This window comes from Athene noctua, chromosome 2 (assembly GCF_965140245.1).
Source record: "Athene noctua chromosome 2, bAthNoc1.hap1.1, whole genome shotgun sequence".
NCBI classification, from domain to species: Eukaryota; Metazoa; Chordata; class Aves; order Strigiformes; family Strigidae; genus Athene; species Athene noctua.
The window spans coordinates 117,934,962-117,956,442 of record NC_134038.1 but is presented as its reverse complement, the minus strand read 5'-3'; the positions used below and the strand labels follow the sequence as shown (position 1 = coordinate 117,956,442).

At 37.8% G+C, this 21,481-nt stretch overlaps 1 protein-coding gene across 16 annotated transcripts in view; it reads right to left on the bottom strand.

The window, feature by feature from the left end:
* PARD3 (par-3 family cell polarity regulator) overlaps nt 1-21,481 on the bottom strand; it is a 444,458-nt gene that overhangs the window by 387,850 nt on the left and 35,127 nt on the right. For all 16 annotated transcript variants that reach the window (XR_012633185.1, XM_074899993.1, XM_074899998.1 and 13 more), the window contains exon 2: nt 4,493-4,594. Coding sequence is in view for 15 of the 16 variants with exons in the window: in XM_074899993.1 (XP_074756094.1) it covers nt 4,493-4,594 (102 nt within the window). In the remaining variant the exon portion in view is untranslated. The remainder of the gene's footprint in view (nt 1-4,492; nt 4,595-21,481) is intronic.

The following is a 21,481-nucleotide window of genomic DNA, read 5'->3' as shown; positions in this document are numbered from 1 at the left end:
AGCAGCAATTTGATCACTTATCATAGTTAAGTCCAGATTATGAATGTTTGCAAACTCCATTTCAGCACAGATCTATGAAATTAATATCCCCCCCGTTCTCACCAAAAGTATTCCACTCAAAACAGCAACTTCTTATGTGCCTTTCTAGAAGGTTCAAGTACGTCTAACTAGTAGTAAGCACCAACATCATCTTGATTTTACAGTGACCTGGGCCAGATACTAACACCATGCACACAAACACTGTGGTAAGCACGCAACTTCACTCCAGACACCACCAAACCATATTCTTTCAGTTTTTATCTCTGTACTCAGTGGGTGTAAGTATGAATTATGCAGGGTGAAGAGCTGACTGAATATTTCAAAATGGTAAGTCAAGCAAACTCCTTATTTAGAGAAATAAATCCAGGCTGTAATGCTAAGCATACACCAAAATACAGTGGTTATTTTTGAGAACTAGAGTGTTGAATTTATTAAGACAGTGATGAAGGAAACAATGACGATGCCTTCACATTTACAGGTTGCTAATCCCAAACTACCAAAAACCTAATGCATTCAGGCAAATGAATTTATGAATATTTGACATTTGGTTTATATCCGACATTGTTTCAAACTAGCTCTATTTGCCCAGCAGTGGCTGTTAAAGGCAGATCCTTGTTCTCTTGGGAAGGAAAGACTGTAGCTACACCAAACATAGACATTTTGATCTCCAAAGCCTTTCACTGAACAACAGTCTGAGCACTGCCAGGCAGGAAAAAATTACATATAATCGCACATGAAATAATTTATTTTACATTGTGCAAAATACAAGTGACTCTTTCAGTGAGAATTCAACTGGAAGCGAGTTATATTCATGCACGTGCTTTTAAAATGGGAGATTACATAACAATTTCCTGAGTATTTTTTTTCCACGGATAAACAAGGGTCTATGAGATCTCTGAATAAGTACTTTCACATAACACCCAAAGTACGAGGATCACTGAAGTGTCTATGTGCCTCAGCCTGCCAGAAGAAACCATGGTTAAGGATGGTTGAGGGCAGGGGGCTGGTGTTTTTCAGTTGAAGTTTTTTTGCTGTTGAGTATGTCTGCCTACTAAGAACTGAACTGAGATGATCAAGCTGGAAAGTTGACAAAGTTGACATATGTTTTCTGAGAGCCTTCAAAGAAAGGGCTACTTTTACAAGTAACAGAAACCCAAGCAAAACAGTTCATTAACTTGTCTTTAAAATATTGTTCTAATCACTAAGTGCACAAGAACATGCACTTTTAAAATGATGAAAACAGGTTATGAAGCTAAGCAAAAGCAAACTAAAGGGAGTTATTTCTCCATTTCTGAAAAAGAGATTTTGGATATTCATCTGTCCAAGCTTCTCAAGGAGTTTCCTCAAACAGTACCAAACATGCTCATACTTAAGACTAGAATGGATGCCACTAGTTGAAAACAGATTCTTGTTTCTTGTAGCCAAATATTTTTCAAAAACAACAAAACCAAGACATCCCATTTGTATTCATGTACACAGAGAGACAGATAAATATAAAAAACATTGAGGTATTTCCATCAAAAACTATCTTTCCTTAACAAAACCTGGACAAAATTTGCACCTCAGTTAATCACAAAAAAGTTTTCCAAGAAAAAAATATGCAAATGAGCATGTATTAATTTTTTGTTTAATACAGGTACTATCATTAATTACATTAACCAAGTTTTCATCAGCAACTTTATGGGCAGTGATATTGTGTAATATGAGTGTTGAAGTTGCATGCCAGATAAGTTAGAATGCATTAAATGCACTTTCACAATGAAATATGTTAAAGGGCTTAAGAAAAGCTGTTTCAGACAGGAACATCACAAATTATTCCAGAGAGCAACTGGTTAACTCTTACTTGTCTATTCAGTTTTAGTAAGTGACAAGAGAATACCAAAATATAGGGACAGAAGCTGCTAAATAAAGTCACCCTACCATGCTGCATGTTAATGTGAAGGACATGAAAGATACTTCTCTTATTCCATTCAGAACAGCTGCTGTTTCTAAGGGTCTTTGTATTTGTTACAACATAGAACATTTTCTCCATGGAGACAGTGGAACAGGAGTAAATATATTCTTCACATTACTTAAGAGTTTTATTTTACTAATATAGTTGACTATACAGAGCAATAAATTCATCAAGACGACAAGCTGGTCCTTAGCTGTTTCGCATTCTGTATTGTGCTTATATGACACTGTACAAACAATTATGGCGTAAAGGCAACCTCAAAAAGACAAAAACTACATTTATCACTGTGGGAATGATCCTTACATCTAAGGACCCATGATAAGAGCAAGCCTATCTTCAAAAGTACAGATGATAGGTAGTAAATAGCACAACAAGCTTGTCTTCAAGAATGTAAAGAACTTCCTTGTGAAAATGAACAGAAAGACAGTAAGTGTTCAGTTCTGCAATATCCTATATAGTTCTGTCCCAATTAAAAAAATATATACACATAGACTGTTTAATTTTGAGCATAACTAATCCTGCAGACCTCAGTAATAATTAAATGTTTAGGTATGACCTGTTTAAGTGCTTTTTAACAAGATATGCTTAAGTGTATATATAGAAAATATCACTAACTGGAGATATATTCAGAACCTTGCATTAATGAGACCTATATCAGGTTCTGCTAACACAAAACTAGTTGATACACTTGCTATGGAGGAAGCATCAACTGCAAAGTTAACAATCAAAAATTAAAGAGAACCAGGAAGGTCAGCTGTAAAATATGAGAAACTGAAAAACAATGACTAATGTCTGAAATGCTTGGGGGAAAAAAAAAATAAAAAAAAACCAAACAAACATGAAGGTCAAGTAAGAATGATTAATTCAAGGATATAAACCAGTATAGCACAGTGCATGTTTATATTGCACCTTCCTAATCAATGCTACAAGGTCCTATAAAAAAAGGAAATTTAACTGATAAGTGCTATCAGTAGAGACATGCCAGATTCACAGAATCAAATCACAGGATATAAGCTTGGCAAATGCAGAAATAAATACTACTAATTACTAGGTATCTTGTCCATCTATACACAAAAACAATATTGTAATAATGACTTTGCCTGTTTCAGTTGCAGCCAGAGTTTTTCAGCTATTAGTCATGCACATAAAAACACCCACAGAGTTTCACTGTGAGGAATTACCCCACTTGAAGGCGGTATGGAAAGGTAACAGCCAAAGAATGAGGTCTTGGAAGTCACCAGAATTCAAACTTCTCCTTCTGAAGGGAGAAGCACATGAGGAGCAAAAGTAGTGCATGATTCAATAAGTTAAAAATTTATATATACACACTAATACATATACGTGTGTGTATATATATAGTGACAACTTGCACCAGCCTCCTTGAGGCCTGTAAGCAAAAGATAAACTGATCATGCAGTTCAGCACTTCAATATGAGATAACTAACCAGAGGTTTTAATTAGCTTTTTGTGAAATCTTAGCTGGGACTATTTTTATGGAAGAAATTCCTGAAAACTCAGCACTGTTACTCTATACAGCTTGAGTAATTCCAACATTTCAGACAGTGAGGAATCTCCATGTCCCAAGACTCCTCACATGATTTTTTTTATTAAGTCCTGCTTGAAATAACCATGGCAATTAAATTTTGTCACAAAAAATAACTGCAGGCAAAGTATTTATTTCTGAAAAATTAACCTAAGAGTCATCATTTGGCCAGTTTTCAAGGAGACTTCAGAGTACTTGTTGCTTCCAAGAGGCAATTAAGGATCCTGTCTGTGAAGGAGCAGGGTCCTGAAACACATTTCCAGACTGAAGTCCGTATTAAGCGCAGATGCTCTCAAGAGCTTCAGCAAACACATGCGGCTTTGCAGACAAAAGTGGTGTATTCACATACAACTTTAGTGTGCCACAGTGTTTCTTACCTTATCCTTTTTGAACATGTAATTCAAAGACGCCAGTATCTATAACCTCAAACAGCCAATAGCCAAAAACCTCTTAGCTGACTGAGATCTCAATGTCTACTTAACAAGAATAAAAGCACTCAAGACCCAGCAGTGTATAGTTATTTTCTCAAATCCTGTGTAACTTGCAGTTCCTCACAAAAAGATGCTTGAGAAACAATCCACCAACTCTCGCCAGTTTAAAAGCAGCCATATTTTGCACATATTCAACCAGCAACAAGAAGCTAAAAACATACTCTTTTTTTTTTGCATTATTGTTGTACTGTATGATGGTTTTCTCATTCTTGCAGCCTCCTTTTCTTACTTGAACTTGTAAAGAACCAAAAACGATGGAAAACCCATGATCTCCATAAAAGGTTTCCTGTACTTTTTAAAAAACATAACAGTAACAGACTTCTCACATCTGTCAAACAAACTATATTAAAAAAAAAGAAAACTTCTGCATTGATTCCCGCTTTTGGAAACATGCAGGAAACACAGAACACTGACACACTAACACACAGCATGTGCTGAGCTGCCTTCATCACTATTCTTACTTACACGGTCTTTGTCATCAGCTACATCACAAAGAATGTCATCAAGATCCAAGATCCCACCATCCCCGTGCTCCAATCGATGAACTTGTATCCAGTAGTTTGGATCCTGCATAAAAGGAGAAGAAAACATCACATATCACATAGCAACACAAAAAGGTTATTCTACCATACAGTTAACGTCACAGTTCAATAAATGCTTGACATTAAAACATCCATTTAGGCCATATTCCTGTAAATAAATGTAAATTGAGAGGAAAAGCCAAACTTTATTTTTTAAATTGCCATAGATTAGAGACATACTCTTTGCACTTTTATCAGCTCTGCATGAGTCACAAGTCCCATCACTGACACGCAAGGGAATAGCATTCCCAGTGTTACTGAATATACAAGCTACAAAAAAAGAAAATATATCATCCTCAAAAATAAAGTATCTCAGACAGTGGTCAAGAGACACAAAATGTTACAGGACAGCTGTAAAGCATGGTGGTTTTTTAGAGGACAGCTACAGAAGGTACAAACAAACATTTAAACGGTATCAAAGGGCTTTCTGCCTGTGCTTTAGTGGAGTTGGTAGATGGGATATCTAAATCTTTTACAAAGAACACTTTCCATGTTTTAATTTGAAAAAGATACATACACACAGAGACACAAATGCACATATATCTCTGTGTATGTTTTTGTGTGTATAGATGTGTCTACCCGTAACTGGTAGACTTCACAGTCTTTCAGTATATAGGCTCTATTGTCTTTATTATTACTTTTGATACAAAAGGAAACCATAAGGAATAAAGTTGTATCCACAAAGTGTCTTCTACATATCACTACATGACCTGAGAGTTGTTTAGTACTCAAGGTGCTATTCTTAAATGGTTTGTTTTCTAACAGGGGAAAGTTGCAGTGTAAACAGACAACCTGAACATGATGCATAATCTTCTCTTGCTTCTCAAATACTCCCCCATAACAGTGCCAATGCCCCAGGCTGTTCTTAAGTCTAGCAATAAGAGCTTCCCTGCTTTTCAGTGAATAGGCAGGACTGCAGAAAGCGACTAATGTGAGGATGACCTTCGAACTTGCAACATCTTGCAAAGTGCCTGACTTCCTAAAAACAGCAATTAATATCACAGTCTTTTTTGGTACCAGTGTCTAGAAGTCAAAAGCAAAAAAGAAAAAGGAAAAAAAGACACCAAAACCAAAACAAACAAAAAACCCACTCAAATAACAACAAAAACAACACACCACAAAAAACCCCAACCTACTCCACCCTTAAAGAACTTGAAAATAATCTGATTTCTTAAAGGATGGAACAGGACAAGAAATGGGACCACCAGAATTCCTCTAAATCCATATGTAGTTTTAAATCTTGACAGGACATGCTGCGTATAATCTTGGACAGCATGCTGCATGGAAGAACATGAAGGGATATTAAATTTGGTTTTAATATCCTAGAACTCTGTTTAACTGCAGTGATATATATGCCTAGGTCAAAGATTTTTGGGAAATGTGATAACCTTGAAACTTACTTCATTGTTTGTATAAATACATCGACCTTAAATACTGCTATAAATCATCATCATCAGATGATCAGATTTCAGAATGACATTTTACAGCCATTTAGGCTAGTCGTTTCCAAAATTAAATTACAGATTTTTCTCTCTAATTTCACTAAGTATTAAATATCATTACCTTACATTTGTTCTAAGCAAGTATTTATTATACAATTAACCGATTTTCCTATTATATGGCTTCTCCCCTAACAGCACTCACTCTTGAAGCAGATTATATGAGATAATTCAGCACCCATTTTTTATTTTAAAAATTCAGGAATAATTAAAAATAGTACTGTTATTTATATTGTCATGCATACAGAAGTGCAGACACAGCTACATAACACGGAAATTTACTGTCCAAAAAAGGTATGTAATGCAAACAGAAGGATAAACTTTTTGATGAGTTTGAATACTCCATAACATTTACAGACAGGGCTGGAAAAAGCCTTCTGTGTACACCAGAAATCCTTCAAAGTTCCTGAACAAACAAGTTCTAAATGGAAGTCCACTGAAGAGGTGTCTTTGTAAACTCTGCTCTCAAACTAAAAGGGAAGAGGATGCTTCCTCTTACTCCCGTCCATTACAGAAATCTTCTCTGCCTCTCGTATCTACACCAGAGACTGAAACACTGTTGGGAAGACTCAGGCTTTGAATACAAAACCAAACTGTCAAGCTACGAAGCATCTTGCAATCCTAAAGGACTTGATTCAGCTTTCCTCTGCTAATTTCTCCATCTCAAGGCCAAGTCTGAATTGAACCATAGTCAGAAATGGAAAACCTAGACTGGGCTTTAAGACAGTCTGATCCCTCATGTATCACACACTTCACCATTTTTGTTTGCATCACTTAATCTTCTTACTGAAGAATGGGAACATTAAAGAAAGATATCTGCAATACTGGCTTAGTGACTTGACTACATCCATCAAACAAACAGCACCCAAAGTGAAACTACAACTTCAATATTACTGTATCCTTATTTTTTGATACCTACCACAAGTATTTCCCACCTCCAAAGCAAATGTAGGAAAACATGCATGCTTACAGAATAAATAATAGAAACGCCCACTTCTAAAGTACTATTGTGCTATTTCAGCATGCACAATCCACATTAAAAATAGCTTTGATATATAAGCTGCATCACTTTTGCTAATTAGTTACTTTAAAAGTTTCTTGATATTGCATAAGACGTTTTAGACTTCATTTTTTCCTGCATCCTATTTGTTGTGCCATTGCCTGAACTGCTCTGGTCGCTATTCCTGTCAGACAAGGTCCTGATACAAAACAATACGTTAGCAAGACCAGACAAGAAATATATAAAACTAGTCTGGCAAGAATCTACTTTGGCAGGATTTGGTAAGTAAATATGAAATAACAATGAAACTTTTCATTAAAGCCCTCTCCAAACTTCACAGAGCTGTCGTTCTCTTGAGGCCCTTTTATTCTATTAAAGGTTTTACATAAATCAAGGATTTGGTGGAGGAGGCTTGGGAGGGAAAAGAGGTCTATGGGGGAGGGAAGTACTCACATTTTGTAGTGATTAGTTACACAATACTGAAAAGAAAAAAAAACACACACTAAATACACAACATTGAAGCTAGTGATTTTTCAGAGTTAAGAAAACTCACAGCTATTTATGGTTCCAAAATTTAACAACTAATTCTATGTATCAACCAACCAAACTGCATAAACGTTCACATTTAAATTCCTATTCTGTGTTCTGTCTACAATGAATGTATGTTGTACAAGAGTCAGCTCCTGTGCACTGTTTGCTAAGTACAAAAGAAACTGGACCAAACTTAACACTGATTTGAATTCAACTACAACTACATCAAGGTTACAAGGGTATCTGTATTCACAGCTTGGTCAAGCTGTGTTTCTCAATCACAGGCAGTAAACAGATACTCATAATTCCCTAGGCAACAGCAGTAATACAGTCTGCAAGCATTTTCTGAAGCAGTCAAAAATACTGTTTTGGCTTAGACCAGTAACTGAAACCATAAAGTGGAAATCGGCAATTACACGACTTCACTGGAGTTTACACAACTTCAACGGCAGGGTAACCTGGGCCCAATCACTCCTTCAGGACACCCAAAACACCTTTAGGGTCACCCTCTCCAGGTGGCAGTGCCAGGCACTCAAGTCAAATGTCACAAACAAGTGACTGTCTCCAACACTTACCCACAGAGAGATGACCTGCTTCAGGGCACATGTAACAGGGTGCTTACACGAGTGAAAAGAAAAATGTCTTCTAATTCTAAAATAAAAAAAGTGCAACATGTATCAAGTCTACAAAAGTCTGCTTCCGTAAAGATGAAAACAAATACTAAACAAAACTTTAAAAATTACTGAGAAGCTTTTCAAGAAACCTGCTTCAGAGTTGTTTCCTGTTTAAAAGAACATCCCAGAGTCAGAAGCTTTGCTGTTGTTTCAAAAATCGAATTTGTATATTATAATTAGATTTTCACATTTGGTCAACAAAAAAAAAAAGCCACATTTATATTCTCGCACTGTTATGATTGTGTAAAAGGGTTCTGCACTCTCCAAATCTGCAATCCATTTAGAGATATAAAAACACGCTTTGATAGAAAACTCATTAGCTACATTGCTCCACCAATGTGTAAATTAGCAACGTGCAATTATTTTGTAAAAGCTGTATAGATGCCTTTGTCACTAGTTCATGCAGAAGAACAAGCAAGTTCACTTCATTGAATAAAAGGATGGAAGTAATGCTAAACCTGATTTACAATATCTTCATTTAAATATTGCATCACTCAGCTCAAGTCTAAGCAAGTCAGATCTCTTTCCTGTGTACACCCATTTAACTATTCTACTTGACTATGATTATGAAGGTATTTATAATTTAAACTCATGAGCACCACATTTTCTGCTCCAAAGTCCTCTATAATATAAGATAAATATTAGCTAAGTGAATACCAGCACTGAGTGTGGAAGCAAGAGCACACTACAAAGGCAATAAGAATGTAGCCATTCATATTCTGTTTATTCCATATAACATTACTTCTACAAAGCATAAAGGAAAAACTGAGAAAACCATTAGTTGAAGTAATATCATTCAGTATTCTGTAGCTAACAATTTGATATTCCCACATAATGGAAACAAGGACCATATGTGGAAAACAGTATCCAGAAATAGGAATGGAAACTGCAATGGGTTCTTATTAATGGCATAGGAGGAGTTCTTATTCATTTAGATCTAAATGTACCCTTTTCAAAAATGTATAGAAATGTTTAACATAAGAAGTTACAATAAGATTATTTTTTGAAATATTTTGTCCATATCGTCCAAGAAGAGAACATGTCCAAGAAGAGTAGCCACCTATTTAACAGCAGAAAAATCAGGCTCCTAAAGAGCCACCTTACAATGCTTAATGTTTACAAATTATGCCCACTGCTGTTATTTAATCTCACCTGCCCACCAGGAGGATATCCTGAAGCATCAAGAAGACTACTTTATCTGCATGGCTACAATTATGCAGTTGCGGGTGGGATGTGGGGGGGTAGTTTCTTGTGTTTGGTTTGAAGTCCACGCAGAGAGCACTACTGGGGTAGGACAGCAAGCCCTCCCCCTAAGAGGTGTCTGAACTTCCTAACCTTTGACCATAACAACTCAGGTTTCCCAACTGCAGCTTTCAGCTGGGTGCAGGGCAACTGTAGCTGTCACTACCATTTGTTACACATCTTGAAATCAAGTAAACCAGATTTCTTTTCCCCACACATCCCTATATTTTCCAAACTCTTCAGGCCAAAATAAGAAGACTATTTCTTACCATTGAGCAGTGGGAAAACAAATCGCCTCTTCCAAGCTGAGCTCACCAAGGCTCTCTGTGCCTATCAGAGATTCTTTCTAAAACTGAAGGGATTTAAATTTAGATATAATTTATAGCTTTTTGCTTTAAGATCTTTTTCAGTAGACAGATCATTTGATGATTTTTAAAAAGACACTGTCAACTGACCAGTCGTGCACAGGTATTTCAGTGTAATTCTCAAAGAAAAATGGACTCGCCACCAGGCCAAGTGAAAGCATGAAGCAGATCCAAGGGTATCAGTGTAAATTCTCATTTATAAGGGAGAATATAAAGGGAAAATAAATATATATTTTTAGTTTCTGCTTAAAACCATCTGGAATCTAAGATTACATGGCCACATGTGTGGCTATCTTCACTGGTTTGAGTCTTCTGAGAACAGATAAAGCCGTCATAGCAAAAGAGTACACACATATCAAGACCAACTCAATCATCAGATTTGTGTACCAGACTTGTCTGTTCAGCGGCATATGCACTTGGGCGTGTTAACACAGTCTGAAAGGAAAATAATGGTTATAAAAAAACCTAATATATCTGAAAATTTGCCAGTGAAATTCATTTCCCTGTCTAGCTCTGTGCTGCAGGAATGAACCGTCAAAACAAGCAGTCGGGTGCCAAAGGAAAGCCACGAACACTCACAATGTCAGCAGGATTCTAGTTACGTTCCACAGCCCAACAAGAACAAGTCTTGAGTTTGAATTGCATCTTCATCCCATCATCTGTCTCCTCAAATTACAGGCACAAAGACCTGCTGTGTAACACACAACAGCAGCAACAGGAGAAAAATTGGCTTCAAAGACAACTGTACTCTCTAAGGTATGCTGATACTGCACCACAGACAGTTGGCAGTAATGATACAACATAAGAACATTCACCGTCCCTGCAAGGGCACAAGCCGGCAAAATACTTAACATTAACAAAAGTAGCCCAGTAGGCCTCAGAAAGCAACCGATACCTGTAACAACTCTAAAGTTACCAGGCGCTGAGTTGAAGGGACAGTTACCTTTTTCATTTCTGACCACATGCCATTGGCAATCTCTCCCCTTATACCTTTACTCCACCTTGTCCTGTGTCCCATGAAGAGAAACAGGGCTACAGAAGACTACAGAAAACAGCTGAATGCCATACAGTAAAAAATAAGCCTCATTCCTTTCGCCTTTTTATTCCTTAACCCGTAAAACTGCTCTTTGTTCGGAGGATGTACCACACTAATGTTAATTTCTTGGTATTTTGTATTACTGAGAAACAGGGATGAACACTCAGGAAGGTTATAAATCATGCCATTAGAGGAGAGGTTGGTCATGGATTCAATTTTTTCAAACATACAAGTGCATATATGATGTCTTCAACCAAGAGGTATATACTGATCCCAGATATTAACCAGTTATGGAAAAGGAAAAAACATGCAAGTCCGATCACTGAAGCATCTTGTTTGACTTCTACACTCACCAATGCTTTCCCAGCCTTGCTAAAAGGGCTGTAACTTACCAGAAACCTATCCAAGAAAAAAACTGAGCATCTGGCCAGTATCACTCTTCCTGAGACACTGAAATGTTGGAAAGGGTGTTTATGAAATTTTAGAAAAAAGTAATGTTAGGTTTTGCATGCATCCTGCATTTCCACTTTCAACAGTAACAGTAATTTACTTGAAAACTGATCACATTACACTATCAGTTTCAGCCTCAGCATAAAAGTCTGATAGCCAAAAAAATGACCCAAATAGTCCTCCACTTAAAGCAATTAAATGTCTCCTAAAACCCACTAAATTGAAATAATATGGTCAGTAAACCACTGGAACACTACTACATATCAAGTTTTGCATTACTACTGGAGCACAAAAGAAGCATCAAGGAACTACTGGGATCTTGCTTTAAACAGCAAAAGGTTGGTATTAAAAATGGTAAATTTTCTTTGGCGGTTAGCCACTACACAGTTTGCATAAACTTTCAAATATATATGAATCTCTTGCTCTTATGAAAAGAAATGGTAATTTCCTAAATCCGTAAGGCAAGTATATACTGCCTTATATAGCCAAGATATACTCTAGAACTACCCTTCCTGTTTTCCTACCCTACAATTTTCTAGACAAAATACTGTGTCTTCGGATATGCAAGTTCTTCCTATTAATGAATTAATTCTGTGCACCACAGAAGTCTGGACTTTTTTAAAAAAATTTTTTTAACTCGTCCACTTCACCTAGAAGCAATCTATACCAATCCATGAAAAATCATATCATTAATTTAAATCAACTTTCCTATGTGCTGCATATACCTATTAAATAGTACATCATCTCCATATGCCCTGATAACCTAACATCATGGAATAATTCAGATTGGAAGGGACCTCAGGGCATTCCAGAACTGGACACAGACTGACACATGCTGTGCAGAGGGCGGTGATCCCTTCCTGTCTCCTGGCTATGCCCTGCTGATCCAGTGCAGGATGCTGCCTGCTGCCATGGTGCTGGGCTGGCTCCTGCCCACTTATGGCCCCCAGCCCCAGGACAGTTCCAGCCCCAGCCTGTGTCACCATACAGGCTCCTCCTTCCCCACTGCAGGACTGGGCACAGAATCACAGAATAGTTTAGGTTGGAAAAGACCTTTGAGATCATTGAGTCCAACCGTTAACTGAGTACTGCCACGTCCACCACTAAATCATGTCCCTAAGTGCCACATCTACACATCTTTTAAATACCTCCAGGGATGGTGACTCAACCACTTCCCTGGGCAACCTGTTCCGATGGTCAACAACCCTTCTGGTGAAGAAGTTTTTCCTAATATCCAGTCTAAGCTTCCCCTGGAGCAATGTGAGGTCATTTGCTCTCATCCTATCGCTTTTTACTTGGGAAGCCAACACCCACCTCACTACAATCTCCTCTCAGGTAGTTGTAGAGAGTGATAAGGTCTCCGCTGAGCCTCCTTTTCTCCAGACTAAACAACCCCAGATCCCTCTGATACAGAGAATGATTACTTGTTTTGAGACTTATTTACTTACTTACTTAAAGAAAACTGCTTAGCAACTTATTTACTTACTTATAGCAAGTTATAGTATTATAGTATTTTTTTAATATTGCTAAGAATCCCGCTTGCCCAGACTGTTCTATGGAATTTTACCAAGAACTTCTGTGTTCATCAAAACAAAGCAGTTCACTGTGAAAATCTACCAAGAATTACAATGTTCAGCAAAATATTATGGTTTTGTCCTTGGGGAACAGGTGTATCCTAACTAGCTGGAATCTTGGTAAAGAGTAAAGATAGCCATATACGGATGGTAGGAGTTCTATTGGTTCTCTTAAAGATAGAAAGTAAACTGTCTGAAAACCACTCTTGATATTCAAGAAATTGGCCAAGAGAATCTGTGCATGCTCCAGGGAAAAAACAAGGTGAGACAGACTACGAGCCTTCCTCCCAAAGACCCCTGAAGACAACCACCAGGAGGCAATGCGGAGGTGCAAAAACCCATAAACTGTTGACATCAGCCTTTCTAACTAACCCAGCCTTACTCATGCATGTGTATGTTTGTGTTATGTAATCCAATGAGTATGGATATTCACACTCTGAGTTTTTGGTAAAATGTGCGGTGGGTGTGCAAGCTTTGTGGAGAAATCCCCTTGCACCCCTGAGCCGGAGTAAACATACCTGCTTTATAACTCTATTCGAGTTGTAGAGTCTTTTTCTGTGAATCACCTCAACCACTCCTCCAAGGACTTGTGCTCTAGACCCTTCACCAGCTTCACTGGCCTTCACTGGACACAATCCGGCACCTCAACGTCTTTCTCGTAGTGAGGCGCCCAAAACTAAACACAGTATTTGAGATGCAGCTTCACCAGTGCCGAGTACAGGAGTAAGATCACTTCCCTTGTCCTGCTGGCCACACTACTTCTGATACAAGTCAGGATGCCATTGGCCTTCTTGGCCACATGGGCACACTGATGGCTCATAATTCAGCTGAACGTTGTCAGCCAACATTCCCAGGCCCTGGGGTTCTGGCTGCATTTCACATGGCTCCTGGCAGCCTATTCCAAAAATACTGCACTGCAAGCATTGCTCATTGTTAAAACTAATGACATTAGTGACGTTTCTTCACAGCACACAGCCCTCTAACCACTAGGAGGTGCCACCACCAAAGGGTAGTTCCAGGTTCCTGAGCACCCCACCAACCGGTCTCTGCTATTAGCATCAAATCAGGTACCTACAAAAATGGAAAAATTATTTTGTGCTGCCCCTGGAATGTATGTGGCAAACAAATCCAAATTAGGAAATTAACAATAAAGCTTTATATAAATAAATCCATAAAGTTATGGAAGATTAACACATCTCTACCATGACTACTGATTGTTTGTGCTGTGCACAGTTATGTTCTCTTTGCTAGGGGAAAAAGAATTAAATATGCAAGAAAAATATATTGAGTGGTGTAACACTGTATCTCTAAAATCCCTAATGTCCATGCTGTGAGCACTGAATAACACTGTCTTGCCCAAACGGCAAAATAAAACTTTTAGGTGGGATTTATTCCTCTGCAGGAAGATTCTAGACATATATCCAAGCACTGCCAGAAATTCCAAGTGTGCTAAATCCACAAGTAAAGTAAGAAAAATGTAGCCTTTTGAGATTATTTTGCAGTAACACAGAGTTTACTCCATAAACTGCATTTAAATACAATAAATAATGCAACAAACTGGTTTATAGGTTACAATCTGTAACTATTAGTATTAACTCCAGGTGACAGATATGAATTACACTAATCAAGTCCATAGCTCATGAATATGTAGTGAAATGTCCTGGGTACAATGGTGCACAATCTTCTATGCAGGGACATTAGAATTTGGGCAGCAATGCTGAAGAAATGCAGACGTCAGATTGCAGCTTGACAATTGAACCATGAGTGAATTTGATGAGATACAGAAGTGCTTTCTGTTTCTTCCAAGATCTTATCTCTTACCTCCACCCATCATTATTCGCATTGCTTAAACTTAAGCATTTATTGTTTTTTTCAGTCATTATGATAGCTCTTCAAATTCAGTACTAGATTTAGACTGGAATCATGGATTTTACTGGAATAACCATCCACATAGGTATGTCTGTACATACACGTATATATGTTGTAGACTGATATGTGTATGATTGATCTATGCTGATTAAACAAACAAAAAAGTGAGTCTGGCAATATGTTTCAAGGGAAGATTTAGGAGGGTAGAAATACAGTTGTCTACCCTAGTGACATCCAGCATGAGATGAAGAGCCTAATTTCAGAAATGTACTGGAAATAGGATTTCCATTTGGGGGCCATTAATATCAAGTGCCATTAAAGATGGAAACAACCAATTTTGATATGTGCTCCCAAGTGGGCACAGTCAATTAATCTTATAGTATGTGAACTCTAAACAATGATTAATATACAAAGAGAGTTGCAAAAACATTATTATATACTCACATTTCTGACACACTGTAACTATGAAGTTAAGAAAAAAGATGAAATGTCACTCTGTTCTGATGACTATATTATTCCTCTGGGAGCTTCAAAGTCAATGCTTGGTGGGTAAGACTTTGCAATATAAACAGCTTTGCTGAGCCATGTGGAAGGAATGCATAAGTTATGTGAATCACAGGAAAGTTTATCTCAATTTAGGTCGGCTATAGCATCTTAGGTTTCTGATGGGATTTAGAGTTTTAGCATCCCAGACGCCTTACTCTTCCCTGCCACCTGGTCAGCCATGCACAGGGGCACCCATGAGCTCTCCCTGACTCTTCTGCAGTCGCTATAAGCAGGGTGCATGTGGGAAGAGATCCCCCATGCTCCCTGCACTACAGCACAGCTGTTCACATGAGCAGCGGGTTGCTTGGGCACCGCCTGCTGCCAATTCACAGTCTGGTTTAGAGGAGAAGCAATGCGTCAGCTACGTTTGTTGGATCAAGCAGGTATACGGCACAAATAAAAAGTGATAAATTAATGTATGTTGGAAAATACCTACAAATCAATACTGGGACCTAAGACCCTGAATAAATATGCGGAGCATTTCTACTGATTTACGTTGTAGGAAAATCCTGCTGAGAGTGAGTGAGGGACTGAAAGGTTCAGGAGTTTCCACTGTGCCCTATAAAACTGCTCCCAAGACTGTAACTATATTCCCTTCCTTTGGTCTCCATGCCTATGTGCACATTATAGCTCATACAAAAAGCTACACTGCCTAAGCAGGCTGACATGAGGCCGGAGGAGCCCTGCACACCACCATCACTCCACCATCGCACCCGTAAGGATCAGACACCCATGGAACAGAATCTCTGTTTAACATATGCCTGTGCACACACATGCAGCTGCCTCCAGATCAAACCCACCAAGGAAAATTAGTTTCCAGTTAGTATCTGCAAAGGCAATGTGGAAATAATCACAGTAGCATGTTAATTTATCTGTTAAACACTTTTCAAGATACTTTAACCAAAACAGGCCTTATTTTCATCTCTGGGGAACAATTTTTAGCAATAATATTTATCTATTACTTTTCCAAATTACCCAATCTTTTTGAGACAGTGTAATTTTAATACTTTTTGTGGTACTGATTTAAGTGTGTAGTCACTCATTTCTAAACATGCCTAGCATTTTTCTGAAACTGAGAACAATCACTATATAAATTCAACTACTATAACCATGATTATTTTATAAGGTTAAATAAAACAGATCTGTCAATCTTCTTGAATTCAGGGTTCTGATTACTGCTAATCCAGAGCAGGAACGGTTGTGCGGTATTCCACATTAGGGCGAAGGAAGGAAAATACCTCAAAAGCAAACTCCTAAAAGCAGTAATCTCAAGGATTGTTTTGTTTTCAAATGCATTCAGAACTCATAAAGACTTGTTTTTAAAAAAATTACCTTAAGGTAACCTTAGGTTTACCATGGCTCTACTCCTACTGTCTGACCATGCTGCAGGGTATTACCACATTTAAGATGAAATGCAGTTAGCACCGTCACAGGCTCATCATGAAAAATAAAGACATAACTGAGTGCTACTAACTCTGCATTTTACCTTTCCTGCTATTTCAATTTATATCCATGTTTTGTTCAAAGGTCATCAGTTATGGTTCCTCCTCACAAATCCACAATAATCCTCTTTTTCAAATCAAAAACTAAGGTCAGGTCTGGTCTAAGGTTGAGGCTAGCCCCAGTTTAACCAGAAAAAAACAGAATCCCACTCCCACACTCTTGAGTAGTGAAGAAAGCCCATAACAGGAAAACCCTAACTCCCCTCCTTGCCCTGAACCCTTCAAACTTACAAGTGATTCTCCTCATTTTCAAACTCCTCCCTCAATCTCATATCCCGTTACAGAATTTTATATTAAAAAATCACCCACCCCCCATGGCTGCCAGGTGCACCACAACCTTCCCTCCTCCTCTGGCTTCTTGAAATCCACTCTTCTCCTCCGTCATTCACATTTACTTGTGGCTCACCATCACTTCCATATCTGGGCAGCAGTAGAAATAGAGAGCATTTCCAAGATACTAAAGCAAACAGATGGCAACTAATTGAAAAAGACTTAAGAGCATGTCCCATCCATTTGCTACACCAGTATTCCTTCCAACTTGACATTTCAATACCCTTACAGACCTAGCTGCTTTAGTGAACATCAACATAAGCAAAGCTTGCCAAGTTAAGCCCTGACAATGAATCCTCTAACACAGGAAGACAGGGGTTAGCATATAAAACCTCCTTTTACCTCCTTAGTTATCTTCTCCCTTGTCACCTTCGGTGACAGGGAGCAGCTAACAGTAGTACACTGAACTCTAACCCATTACACATCTTTCAAAATCGCTTAAAGCTCTAACAGCATGTCTGCACTCGTCAAAATTAAGGCAGAAGACTTTATTAAGAGAGAAGCAAAACCAGCTAGTCTTCTTGACCAGAAAAGAAAGCAACAAAAAATAACCATTAAAACCCGTGAAGCAATGCCAAGCCCTATTTTGAACAAAAGGTAAACCTTCAAGTCTTCTCAACAGCTTTGAGTATATCATATAGGAAATAGTAAAAACTGCTTAATTTTTCCCGCTCAGGGCACCACAATTTATATCTCTAGAAGTCTTGATTAATATAAGACTGATATGACACTTCAGTGTTCTCAGTCATAACTTATAATGTGGTCTAAATTAGAAATTCCTATCTTTGTAACAAAGTCAACCTTGGCAGAAGATACAGAGAAATGACTCAATTGCATACAGAGTAACAATGTTAGAAATACTCAAATGCACCATAATATTTCACCTAGAATTATACCTTCAAGCCCTGTAAAACCTAAGCCATTATCTCTCTTCTCTTCTGCTAGACAAATTATGAGAGTAAATCCCCTGCTTGGTCAAACCTGAGTTTGAAACGTCCTGTTTCTAGTTGATTATGTCCTTTGAGAAACTGACTTTACTGAAAATATTTTCAAAGTAACAACATAATTATATACACACACACACCCCTATATACATATATACAGAATATGAGAATTCTTCATTACGAATGGCAAAAATAAGTTTCATATAGAATTGATTAAAAACAATTAGAAAAATCCATTATTCATTTATGTGCAGCTCATGTTCACAGAAGTAGTATTTTTTAAAAGCACTGCAAATTTCATTTTCTATAACTTTTAAAACAAATACAGTATATTTAAGACTAAGAACAAGCAGCAAACACTGTCTAATGGGCTCTAGAAAAAAACCAAGTTCTTTGAAGCCACACAACTTTTTTTTCAGAAAACCTGTTTTATATTATTCACCTGGGATCTCTCCAATTGGTACCCCACCAAAATGCAGACTAAAGGTGCTGGTATCTCTTGCTGACTTTGAACAATCAGTGCATAACCAATGCTGTTGTTAGGTACATTAAGAGAGCATCTTAGGCTTCACTGAAGAGAAAAAACTGCTTGCTGTTCTGCCACATAGCAGAGCGAAAGGAAGAGCTTAATGACTAGAAATAGATTAAAATATGGCAACTTTCTGACTGTTTTAGCATAAGTTTTAGATAGTATACGCTAACAGCTCCCCAGCCACTACTGCATCAAGCTAACCAAAGCTTTAAGCCATTTCATCTAACCACAAGCCTCCATCCATGTGTTTTTGCAAAACACTTCAAATTAATTTAACTTCGCAAGTTTTCCCCTAGCAATCAACAGGCCTTTTTTATGTCTTTTCTCTTCTACATTAATAGTAACAGCACTGTTAAAAATACAGTGAGTTTCAATAACTGAGATAAAAATATATTTCTTTAAAAATCTCTCACACTGTTCTAAATAGCAAGATGCCCGGGCTGACAGAAGCTTACAAGCATCAAAACAACTACCTTGTGTGTGTGTGTGTATATATATATATATATATATATGCCCACTCTTCTATATAAACCCTACTCTCCAATTCTTAAAGCCAAGAACAGTGCTCTTAAAGAGGAAACATGCCACAGAAGATTTTTTAATTTGGATTCTCAGATTTCTGCCATGCACTATTTTGATTTAGAAAAAGAATTATGTATGCTCACACAACTGAAAATAGTCAGGACAAGAAAATAACTGTTAAGAGCCTGAACACGCATTTTCATTTCCCAGGAGCAGGGGGCTTGCTTTTTAGCTGAGAATTCTGCAACTCAGCAGAAAGTCCTACAGCCGCTCTTACATGCTTTTCTCCTACAGGCAAGTAACTCACAACCACGTACAGATGAAAGCCCCAGCACAGGCAGGACAAGTCAACTGCACACCCAAGTCACTTATACACACCACCTAAATCATCACCTGGGGGCTGAGCTGCTCCATGCCTGTGCCAGCCAGGCTGCTGAGAGAAATTCCCAGGGGAGATCCCAGTCTATATATAGCAAGCTGTTGAGATATTGAGAGGTCATGAACTTTCTTACTTTGGTAAAACATGGAGCAAGATCTACTGGCTGCAAGCTACCAGATGAAGCTGGCCAGGGGCCTTTGCTATCTTCCAGGTGGTCAGCATTTCCAATTCACAGACCCATATCCCTTCAAAACTAAGGGGGGGGGGGGGGGGGGGGGGGGGGAATCAAAGTTTTGCTGGATTTTTATGCATCAGTGCTGAAGAAAAGGAAGAGGAAAGAAACCTATTCATTTAGTCCTCAATTTAAAAACCAGACTGTTTATACAAGTAGACATAATAGATCTCAATAGACTGCATGAAGTAGGTGGGGGAACACAAAGACAGGTCACAACAGTAATGCAGGAGGAGGGATTACACTCTCCTGGCTGTTAAGAATCAGACACTGACTCACAGTAACACCCTCAAATAGGCCAAACTTCTGTTCCAAGTTCACATGCATGGATTTCATCAGGAGGCTTGCACTGAACAGTAAAGTTTAGCCCTAATAACAATTTATTTTGCTGGATGACTCGTACCATTTCTATGCTTCCTATTTCCTAAAAGGCTGACTTTGTTTTACTGTGTTCCTTTACATAGCATGCAGGGTGTTACACTAGGAATGCAGTTACCTTCCCGTCTAGAAAGACAAAGTACAACATAAAAATCAGTAATAAAGTAAAATTTTGCCATTTGAAAGAAGATTAATATTTCAGACAGCTTAGAGATATTAGGAATTCTCACCCTTAAGAGAAAATTTTCTTAAATGCAAGCTTCTTGAACACAAACTTCAAGTAAAAATGTCAGTTCTGGCAAAGCTTTCATTTGACACAAAGATTTTCTAAAAGACACACCAGTGTCAAAGATTAAGGCACCTGACATCTTGGTTGAAAGAGATGCAGCTTTGTGGAGCACTCTGCAGAGTACGGCCTTGCTGCTGGACCTCCCATGTCCCAGCTGAGTGTCCTGCCCCATGGAGACTCCCTCTCATGCATTTTACAAAAGCTTTTACAAAAGCTCCCCCATTTATTGAAATGCTGTAAAGAAACTAAAATCTTACTTATTTTCACAGAATAGAAAACTTGTTCCCTAGCTAGTTCTATTATTTAAAACCACAGTTGTTTTAAAATTTACTTAGCTTTAGCAATAATAAAAAAAAATAAAAATTAAACTGACTTGGACTCAGAAATTTCAGAACTCTCAAGCTCATGCAAAACCTTTTCAGACTGTGTATCTAAATCAAATTAGATCAAACATAATACTATGATAGTCAAACATTCTCCTAAAATTATAAGATGGGGAAAAAATGCACATTCTCTTAACTCTGGAATTTTTCATACTTCCTAGGAGAAGTACAGTCTCATTCCACAATACAATAGAAATACAATAGAACATATTCAAGCTGTTCCCTGCACTGGTCTGTAAAGTAACAAGTAAAAGCAGACATGTTTATGCTGTTAATTTGGAACATGCCATATTTTGTAAAAATCAAACACATCAATTAGAATTTAGCACACTGATGTTTTAAAGTGATAATTTACATCTTCATACATAGTAAATGTAATAAAAATTCTTATACTTTGAATTTTAAATCAGTCTTACCTGAATGACTGATTTAAAGATATTTTAAAGATGTTTAAAAAGTAAAGACTTCCTTGAAAGTTTTAGTGGTCCACCACACAGTGTTTGATAAGCTACACACTTCTTTCAAGATTCACAGGAAAAAGGTCATGTCTTCACAACAGCTACTCTTCCAAACATAAAAAAAAAATTTAAATTGCA